This window comes from Macrobrachium rosenbergii, chromosome 51, assembly GCF_040412425.1.
Source record: "Macrobrachium rosenbergii isolate ZJJX-2024 chromosome 51, ASM4041242v1, whole genome shotgun sequence".
NCBI classification, from domain to species: Eukaryota; Metazoa; Arthropoda; class Malacostraca; order Decapoda; family Palaemonidae; genus Macrobrachium; species Macrobrachium rosenbergii.
Window position 1 is genome coordinate 51,976,013 of NC_089791.1, and position 10,992 is coordinate 51,987,004.

Below are 10,992 nucleotides of genomic sequence, written 5' to 3' on the forward strand. Positions count from 1 at the left end.
GCTGGAATCCCAAAATACTTCAGAACAACTACTCAAAATGAAAATGACTTCAAATGTGTTTGGGACTGAAATACTAGCACCTGAAATATAATTTTCCTGTAGGCCTGCTGATTTTGTTTTTCTGGACAATTGGTTTCACACGCAAATTTGCACATCATCTTTTTATTTATTAAATTGCTAATTTATTCCATCTGATGACTGAACTCTTCTTCCTATGTTTCTTATTATCTTCTGTTACTTCTTTCAAATGAACGCCATATTCTCGGGAAGCTTGATTTTCAAGTCAATGTGGTCTTATTCCATATGAACAGGATTCATCTTCGAATAATAATAATAATAATAATAATAATAATAATAATAATAATAATAATAATAATAATAATAATAATAATAATAATAACAATAATAAAAAGCTCTTAATATTTGTTTAGATACATAGTGGCAAAAATATTGCCATGGAACACTTTTGAAAACTGCGTGATATACATATAGAATCTACTGGCCAGATATACAGACCAAGTTTAGAGACCAATGGCTATATGGTATGTGGTCACCTCCCGGATAGAAAGACATCTTAATGTAACCTTTAATTAATACAATCCAGGGATCACAAACAGTCCTTTTTGTGTTTCTTTTAGGTTTGAAAGTTTATAAGTAAATATACCGATAGATTTTCCACTGCAAGATGAATACTTTCAATCGATTTGAAAGTGATTATTAAATCCAATACGGTATACTGAAACGAATCGCGTTTCAGTCTCGATTACAGATGGTTTGTAAGTGTGTAATTACGGGTAGAAGTGAATGTGGATAAATCTCTCTCTCTCTCTCTCTCTCTCTCTCTCTCTCTCTCTCCTCTCTCTCTCTCTCTCTCTCTCTCTCTTTGAATTTTCAACATTGTTAGTGTTTTTTTAATTTTTCTTTGTAAAAGATTTATAAATAAATAAATAAATAAAATAAAATAAATAAATAAATAAATAATATATATATATATATATATATATATATATATATATATATGAGTACACTAAATCATGAAAGCTACAAATAATAAGCTTAAAATCAAATTCAGGCTACCTCAGGAAAATATATCGATGAAGCAACACCACCGAAGAGGAATTTATAAGTGATCAATGGACTGTTTCTTCCAGTCTCGAACCACGACACAGATACTTATCCAGCTACTCCAGTCGACGTTCTACCCGCTCTAGATGGGTAAATAAAGTACTCCAGACGTGGCATTAACCTCTCTTGATAGCTCAGTGGGTAGAACGTCGACTGGAGTCGCTGGTAAGTATCTGTGGCATGATTCAGCTCAACGGCTCTAATCCATTATCTTTCAAATTCCCATAAATCCACTTCGCTGATTAATTCCCCATTGGGGATATTCCGAAGTAGCGTGAATTTGTTATTAACATTTGCTCTATCAATTATATAAATCACAGTGTGATAAAAAATTTCATATCAGTGTATATATCGATCGTGGTTCAGCAAAATTTTGTACCCTGGTACATTTAATGTGTGGAAGTCATTTTTTTTTCTACTATACATGTATAGCTAAGCTACATGGCCTCGCAAAACTCAAAACTGAGACTTTTCTGACTTTTCCTCAACGCATTTTGAAGAAGATCATTTTACTGGAACGAGGAAACTTTCTAAGCATGGTCGTAGTTATAAAGTCCTTTCACTGCTTTTTGAATGGAGAAACTTCCCTGTATAACCCGTTGTTGGCTCGTCTTGTCAAAATCCAGCTGTGGAAGAGAAGCGTTTTAATCAAAAGCGAGATTACGGCAAAAAGGAAAATAGAATTCCTTATAAAAATACAAAATATGTATATATGCTCAACCATTTCCTATGTTCAGTGTATTCAAAATCGTTACACATGGCAGAATTCCTTATAAGAATACATGTGTATGTACTGTATATATGCTCAACCCATTTTTTTATGCCAAATGTTTTTAGAATCTTTATGCTACGTGACACTAATTCATTGAAAATTTGGTTCATAATAGAGCTGTACATTTTCTTAAGGTAAATCCAGTTATTTTATTGGAAAATTTGTCTTCAAAATTAAGGAAATTATAAAGTACTGTGGGTGGTCTGTTCACGCTTAATTTTAACAGACGTGCAAGGATGAATATTGTGTCAGCAGTAGATAGCAAATGAAATTCTTGACTCATTAAGAGACCGTCCGCTGTATTATATTCTTCATATATGTCTACGTTGCTTTAAAATAATTTCGCAGATTACATTTGTCATCATTTACTGTGGCCACTGCAGGAATTGTGGTAGGCAGTGTTACGAATATGGACGAATATTCCAGGAGGGACACTGAACTGACACAGGTGACATCCACATCCTCAAAAGCGAAATGGTACTACATCCTATTGTGTGGAAAGTTGCATAGGTCCTAAAAAAATACTAAGGATCATAATACCAAAAGTAACATTGTTAAAATATTCACAATGTCGAGATTAAATTATTGTACCCAGAAAATCAAAAATTTTATTAGTAAATTGTATCATTTGTCAAAGTTAAATGCAGACTTTCGAATACCTGAATGGTGTTTTTTCCTTAGCGTTTTAACATAAACAATGTAGAGGTTAAGGAGGTTAACCGTTCAGGTGTTCGAAAGTGTGTTTTTAACTTTGACAAACTACACAGTTTACTGATAGAATTGTGGATTTTTCATATACAACAATTTGATAACGACATTGGCAATTTTTCATCACGACATTGAAAATTTTTTTTTATCATGACATGGGGAATTTTTATTCAAGACGCATGGGAATATTTTTATAAAGACACTGGGAATTTTAAAACAAAGTTCCTTAAGGTTTTATGATCCTTATGATTCAGCACGTGCAAATATTTATAAGGGCAGTGACACTTTCTGCACAATAGGGTGTCGTAGCATTTACTGATGCAACTATGAGTTTCTCATATAACAAAAACAGAACACTTTGCCAACTTTCTCACTCACGTAAGAATGAAGAGTATGCCACAGGAAAAGGAGGCAGCGAAGATATAGACCAAGCCGGGAAAGAAGTCGATGGTGCTATTGTAGATGGCCGTGAAAATGGACGGAGCAATTATAGGAATGAGGGCTTCGCCCGTCGACAAGATGGCGAAGATGGCTCCCAGCTCCTCGGGCTTTACGAGTTTAGAGAGGGCGGCTCTGGAGGACACAGAGACCATCTCGTTGCCTAGGCCTATGACGGAAGCTGTAAGCAGAGGGAGGAAGGTTTTTGATTACTCAACAAGATGGATTTGTGTGCGTGCGTGCTTTTCATATCAATGATGTGTGTGACTGTGTGTGTGTGTGTGTGTGTGAGAGAGAGAGAGAGAGAGATAGAAATGTTTTTTAAACTTTACACTTTCATTTCAAAACACACACACACACAGAATGGTTTTTAATTTTTTCACACTCATTTCAAAACAGAGAGAGAGAGAGAGAGAGAGAGAGAGAGAGAGAGAGAATGGCTTTTAATGTTTTCACATTCATTTCAAAGCAGAGAGAGAGAGAGAGAGAGGAAAAAAAAAGTTTTTGTGTGTCATTGCCAAACCTAGCAGTAGAATCTGTCAACAGAAAAAAAAGGAGTTTTTATAATTCGAAATAAATTATTTCATGACAAACTAAAACGGCAAAAGCAGTGGACTGGAAGATAGGCCTATAATTTTTCAGTAACATTAAATGAAAAGGAAGTCTACCTCATGCTGACAGGAAAACGACTTGCATAATTATTATTATTATTATTATTATTATTATTATATTATTATTATTATTATTATTATTATTATTATTATTATTATACATTAACAATTTATGTTTAATTGTCGAAAAATGAAAGAGGGCCAACAAAACATACAGTATTTGAAATAGAATTCTGTCCTATAAGTAATAGTGTGCAATGTGTTACTCCGTGCTTAAATTATCATAAAACCAAGCCAAATGTAGTACTGTAACGTGCCTTGTTTATTACTGCGGAAGCAATAAACAAACATGTCTGTGCATGAGGAGAGAGAGAGAGAGAGAGAGAGAGAGAGAGAGGATGCTCATAAAGAATACACAAAGGCTCTTATCAAATTCATAAAAATTAGAGAGAGAGGAGAAAATTACTCACATAAATACATAACCCAAGCCTGTGGCGCAGTGCCCCTGACGATGAAAAGAAAGAGCGTCGAAGTGCCCCCAATAAAGGCCAGAATTCCGTCATCAACTCGGAAGAAGTAGCTGAGCAGAGGCAGCACAAGGAGGGATCCTGCGGCCCAAACAAATGAGAACAAAGTTATGAAGACTCTAAATCTTTTATAACAAGAAGAAGGGCTCGTCAGTCTTAATTCTAGGTGCAATGCATTACTCCCCTAATACAATTCTTATATTTCAATCATTTACTTACATGTTTATTTATTTATTCATTTCTTTACCAGTTTGCTAATTTATCTGTTTTTGTAATAGCTGATCTCTTCTTTCTGTATTTCTCATTACCTTCTGTTAATTGTTTCGAATGAACACCATGATATTCTTTGGAAGTTTGAATTTCAAGTCAATGGCCCCTGCTGTGGGCTTGTTCCATATGAGTAGGGTTCATGTTCCGAATAATAATAATAATAATAATAATAATAATAATAATAATAATAATAATAATAATAATAATAATAATAATCAAATGCACTTACAAAAAATATAAGTATCTGATCTAACAGGATTTCCAAGTGATTGTTATAAAAAGGATTGTGTTAATGGAAGTTACGACCATTCTAAGTCTTTTATAACAAGAAAAAGGGCTACATAGTCTTTATTCAATTACTTAATAGCATTTACAAATATGTAAACGTATATCTGACCTTGTATAATTTCCAAGGCACTATCATGAAAAGAATGATATTAAGGAGAGTAACATCCGTTGTGTAGAGTTCAAATGCAGCTATAAACAAGTAATATATGCGTCGAAGAAACTTCGGCGCAATCAAGTTTTCTGTACAGCCGCTACAGCGTATAATCAAGGCCACCGAAAATAGATCTATCTTTCAATTCTGTGTGAGTCGCGGCCCATGAAACTTAAGTACGGCCCGGTGCTGACCTATCCTATATCGTTGTCAGAAGCACGATTATGGCTAAATTTAACCTTAAATAAAATAAAAACTACTGAGGCTAGAGGGCTGCAATTTGGTATGTTTGATGATTGGAGGGTGGATGATCAACATCCCAATTTGCAGCCCTCTAGCCTCAGTAGTTTCTATGATCTGAGGACGGACAGAATAGAGTGCGGACGGACAGACAAAGCCGGCACAATAGTTTTCTTTACAGAAAACTAAAAGGTATACACATGTCTCACTTGAGAGAATTTTCAAGTGATGCGCAATAAAAGGATTATATCTAGGAAAGTAACATCCGCTGTGTAAAGTCCAAATGTACTCACAAAAAGGTGTTCGTATATCTGACCTGGAAGAATATCCAAGGGACTGCCATTAAAAGAATTATGTTAAGGAAAGTAACATCCATTGCATAGTTACCACGAGCCACTTTGCACGCAAATGAAGGAATGAATTGTGAATGATAACATTCTAAAATAAAACAGAACTCTAATACTAACAGACACATTCCAAACAAGGACCAAAAGACCCTGTAATACCAATAGATAGATTAGATAAATTGCAATTACGCGTAGGCTTCAAAACATTAATTTTCTCAAGTCTATTGGACTTCAGGAACGATTGACACTCGCCTGTTGCTCTCAATGGCATGTCGATGATGGAGAAAAGCGTAAATGTGCTGTGGTCCCAACCAAATCTCTTGCGGCAGTAGAGGAAGTCGAACAGCTTTGCCTCTGCGGAAATGATTGAAATAAAATGGAAGAATAAACTTTGTATGAGTTTGCAAAATTATCACATTACACTATTACAGGGATTAGCTATCGCAAATAATCCCTCTTAAAGTTTTCATTGTATTAATGATAAATTTCCACAAATTGTTCAACAATAATCTGGATGAAGCGAAACAGAAGAATAAGTTTTGTATTAATCCGCAAAAATTAGTCCAGTTTCAGGGCTCTTCTACTGGAAATAATCCTTCTCAAAGTTTTTACTGTTTTAATGATAAAGTTCACATTGCTTAACAATAATCTGAATGAAGGGAAATAGAAGGATAAGCTTTGTATTAGTTTGCAAAATTGTCCCACTGCAGTGATTTGCTATTGAAAAATCTTTCTTAAAGTTTTTACTGTTTTCATGATAAATTTCCACAAATTGTTTAACAATAATCTCTTGCGGCGGTAGAGAAAGTCGAACAGCTTGGCCTCCGTGAAATAAAATGAAGTGAAATGGAAGAATAAGTTTGCAAAATTGTTCCTCTGCAGGGATCTGCTATCGGGAATAATCCTTTCTTAAAGTTTTTAATTCTCGATTATAAGTTTTCACAAACTGATTGACAATAATTCAGTTCATAACACAAGACTTATTCAATTACTGTGACAACACTTGCTATACTGGAAAATGTAAATGACTTTTCTTCACAATAACAAATGAAGTGAAACAGAAGTCTATACTTCTCGATTATATAATTTTTCATAATGGAATTTTTTTGTTTATACCCAAAAAATATAAAATGAATATAAAATGAATATTAAATTTTTTTATTTGAATACTTACCTACTTTTAAATGTAGCTTATATCTCGGCGCGGAGATATAAGCTATACTTAGCAGTAGGTCAGATTCATCCCAAATAATAAAAAATGTTCACTAATTGTCTAATTTAGTTCATATCACAACGCTGATATCATTGCTGTCAAAATATCTGCTTGTTTGGAAAATGTCAATGACTTTTCTTCACAATGACAAATATCCAGCAGATTTCTAATTGTTTTGTATCACTTATGAGAACTTATTTACTTACATTTTTATCTGCTTATTTACTCATTTGTTGATTTAATTTTTCTTTTCTGCCAACTGACTTCTTTCTGTACTTCCCATTACCTGCTGTTACTTCTTTCTAATGACAAAAATTTTTCAGGAGAAACGAATTTCAAGTCAGTGGCCTAGTCAGGTTTGTTCCATACGAATAGGGTTCATCTTCTGAATAATAACCGTAATAATAATAATAATAATAATAATAATAATAATAATAATAATAATAATAATAATAAACAAGTCTTATTAAAAAGGATATTATGCAGATATCTTGTATGTCTTTCTAATGATTGTAACTCTTGATTAGTCAGTAATTTGAAATATTGGAAAACGATTTCTGATTGGATGTTTGTAAGACTTTGCTCTTTCAATATCGGCATAGCCTGAACGAATCATAGAGAAGATAAAAAAGAACATAACATAGGATGAATTGAAATAAAACCTGACGCCGATATACCTGCAAATCTGACAAGAAAAAGTTTGACAAGTGTTTTCCTTTCTTACCTGAACAAATGTCACTTCCGGAATATTCTGAGGAAACAAATGCATCAATGACAACGGTAAGCGTCTGCGTTAAGCTTAGGGTGTCCTGTCTGATCAAACTTTGGGGAAAAGTTCAAGTTTCAGTAGAAATTCGTAAGAATCAAACAATTTTAAACAAAGTTTTAGGATAAAGATAAGAATTTTCAGTGAATATTGCACTTATAAAGGAATCGAGACTTAATTTACAAGTCCCAGATTGGCGGAGGTAATATTATTGCTTTTATCATATTAGTAACTAATTAGATAAATGACACTGTTAACAAAATCATAGAAGAGAACGTCAACACCACCAACCCCGAGAAGAAGGTCAACTTAGTAATTTATTACAAGAACCGAAAAACAAGCAGTTTGATAATGAAAGGCAATCCAGCCGCCCCTCAGCAGGGCGGCCCTCAAAACCAACGTAATTTACCGTTATCTATGCCCCCGTCGAATGCCTCAGCGGTTACATCGGAATGATAACGTGCGTTTTTCCGAAGGTGTCCTGCCATGCCAAGAAGTGCAATCTTCAATCATGCAAAAAACTGCCAACAACCAGACAATTAAACGACAAGACATTATCCCGAACATCGACATTATAGATCAAACATCAGACCATCGCCGACTGCGCCTCTTGGAAAAGAAAGGGCCATCATGAACATCACGCAAGAGACCTTTCTTCTTCCTACAGCTACCAGAGACCCACAACGAAGCGCCCCACACAGCGCGACCATTGACCAGGATTCATCATATAACGGAAGTACCTATCAAAATTCCCCACTCCTTCCATGCGTGCAGCGCTCGCTTTATAAAACAGACCATCGACGCTACGAAATGCAACTTAGAGCGAGAAGATGCCTGAGCCTCAATGATAATTCAGCGCCGGGTGACCCCGCCCCGCTCATATAAATGATCTAACCCGGTAACATAACCTCAAGAAAATTGCAAAAATAAACAAAACGAGCACTCTTTTTGTATAGCACTCGTCCCCAGGTGACTCTATCCTGCACAAAAGTAGTTGGACTCTCACACACCCTGCGGTCAGTAACTTTACTCTGCAACTGCTGATCCATCAGGAAGAGCGCTTGAAATAAACTAACATACTAACATAAGCTTTTGTTCCTAAATTCTGTATACCACCCAGCACAGTGGTCTGGAGTCCCTCCTCCCGCCCCCTTGCAGGGGAGGGAGAGGAGGACGATCAATATTGGACCGTAAACTAATAAGGCCCTTCCCAAGCCTCCAAACGGTTTCGAACATTATTTCATTTCACTCAACACAGAATCGAACCAACATTAAAAAAAACATAATGAAACTACACTACTACACTACATACAATGACAAATGGGTCTGTCCCATTCTTTATCCTTCCTTATGCCTTTATTTCACCCCTTTACCCCTTCAGTATATCTTCCTTCCGGGTTGACCTCAGGGTTTAAATCGATTTGTAATCGAACCCTCCTATCCTATCCCTCATTGAATTGAATTGAATTCATTAGTTCGTCTTCATAACGTCTGACGACGACCACGGGAGATGGATGAAACATGTACAGAAATAAAGCAAAATATATTTTTTCATAAAAACAATCTCTGACAAATATCCCAATTTAGACAAATAAGAGCTGTGTTGCGGCGGGTATCAATTCTACTCAACAACCTAGCCAGGCAAGAAAAAACGAGATTGTCAGGAGGTGAAAAAACCCTGTATAAGATTAATTCGTTGAAAACTGCCATATTTTCAACAACACATGCATCAAGAAAGTTTACTCCCTGCATATTATTATTATTATTATTATTATTATTATTATTATTATTATTATTATTATTATTATTCTGTTAATTAAAAGGTTTTTATCCTCGATTTTTAGGCTCATAAAATAGTTTGTACCTTTTCTTAGGAATTTCCAATCAGCTTCCCTAACCAAGATTTGACTCAGCGTCAACAGGGAAGTCTTGAATGAAGAGGACTTTTGATTCTAAATATTATATTTTCTGGAGGAAATAAGGTGAGATATGATGTTTCCAATTTACCTAAATACTTCGCCTATAGTAGTAATCAATTTATGTAAGTCTAAGTAACTCTTTTAAGTAATTCATAAACGTCTTGTATTCAGAGTGAAGGTTTTGTCACGAACTAAAAATGTTTAAACGTGATCTGTTACAATCTGCCTAACTGACTTTCTCATTTTATTCGACTGAATAACGCGAATAACCTTTCTAAGAACAGTGACACTATACAAAACTTACCAACACCGACGACATACAGCGATACAGCAGCTACGTATCCAAGGATGTATCCCCTGACTCCGTTCTTGCGCCGCCTGAGAGCTACGAAAAACATGTCCATTACAGCTTTGGGCGAAAGAGCCTGCCAAACACTAGCTGATAAATCTCCTTGTTTGCGTCCCTCGGGCCACTTTTCCAGCCTCACGCCGCTGTAAACAAGCGCCAAAGCACCAGCTGCAGAATGGGCACCAAACACGGCCAGATACCCTCCACGGTCAAACAGTGCTTCGGCCAGTGCCTGCCCAGCGGGTGAAGTGAAATGGACGATGACCCCGATAACAGCCACACGCGAAGTTCGCGATTTTCCGGCGGAAGCTGTGCTGATGTAAGCATAAGCTCCCGAGAGCAAACTCAACATAGAGCCAGTTAGGCCTACCGGAATATAAGCCACGAGGATGTATTCTGGCGGGAGAGACCACCAGTATGCATTCGCCGTCAGGAGCAGTCCTTTCAACAGATTTCCAGCCAGGGGCAAAAGGATGGGGCCCTTCCGTTCGCGGTGGTCTCCCCAGGAGCCCAAAAACAACATGACGACGATGCCCGGGATGAACTCGATCAGACGGATGTAGACGCCGTAAGCGCTGGAAAGGCGTTGGACGGAATCTTGCTCTCGAGGGTACAGGCCTGAATCAAGATTTTCACACTTATCCGGACTGTAAGACGCTTTGCAAACCTTATCTATGATGAAATTCGTCCCAAAGACTGCCTCCATGCCGTTGGTAATACCAAAAAACACGATACTTGGCTCGAGTCGAACGGATGACAAAAATCTCGCAAAATTTGTACAGCTACTCCTGCCATCTTGCTTCTCCGCTGGTTCAGGTGATTCTGGAATCTTTGAGATTAATGGAGTTTTTTCATCTACAACTGTTGCCATACTTTCAAGCGCACACATCCGTTTTAAACTTATGAATTCAGTACTCTCTGTAATTTTCGTTACAGTTTTCCCAGATACAAAAATATAATTACCATTGCAACGGAGACTGACACGGTTTCAGTCAGTCGCGCTCAGCTAATGATCACTGAGCAGTTATCGCAAACACAATAGAACCGTCTTCTTATCTTTCCGAGCGATCGTTTTTAAACTACGAAAACATGTTTTTAACATTATCAGCCGCCCATCTCGCCTCCATGATCATATTTACGCAGAGAATAATCTTTTAAAAAATGTAACCCGAAATTTCAAGAAATTCAATCCATCTGAGAGTTGTAATCAAATCATAAAACATATTATCGTTATATTGTCGAAATTATTTTGCCCCGAGAACAATTAT

At 36.3% G+C, this 10,992-nt stretch overlaps 1 protein-coding gene across 1 annotated transcript; it reads right to left on the reverse strand.

Moving 5' to 3' along the window:
- Window positions 1-1,437: 1,437 nt before the first annotated feature.
- On the reverse strand, window positions 1,438-10,725 carry LOC136833552 (lysosomal proton-coupled steroid conjugate and bile acid symporter SLC46A3-like). Its single transcript, XM_067095770.1, has 5 exons — window positions 9,680-10,725; window positions 5,730-5,831; window positions 4,125-4,262; window positions 2,984-3,224; window positions 1,438-1,751 (listed from the first exon to the last, which is right to left on the reverse strand). Exons 1-5 carry the CDS (start codon window positions 10,611-10,613, stop codon window positions 1,685-1,687), a joined length of 1,482 nt encoding a protein of 493 aa, XP_066951871.1. The 5' UTR covers window positions 10,614-10,725; the 3' UTR covers window positions 1,438-1,684.
- Between the last annotated feature and the right edge of the window lie 267 nt (window positions 10,726-10,992).

Excerpts from the sequence above, each read along its gene's own strand:
- LOC136833552 (XM_067095770.1), bottom strand. The coding sequence starts at position 10,613 with ATGTGTGCGCTTGAAAGTATGGCAACAGTTGTAGATGAAAAAACTCCA. Across the intron at positions 5,832-9,679 it reads GCTGTATGTCGTCGGTGTTG|AGGCAAAGCTGTTCGACTTC; the intron begins GTAAGTTTTGTA and ends TCATTTCCGCAG. Across the intron at positions 4,263-5,729 it reads CATGCCATTGAGAGCAACAG|GATCCCTCCTTGTGCTGCCT; the intron begins GCGAGTGTCAAT and ends TTTGGGCCGCAG.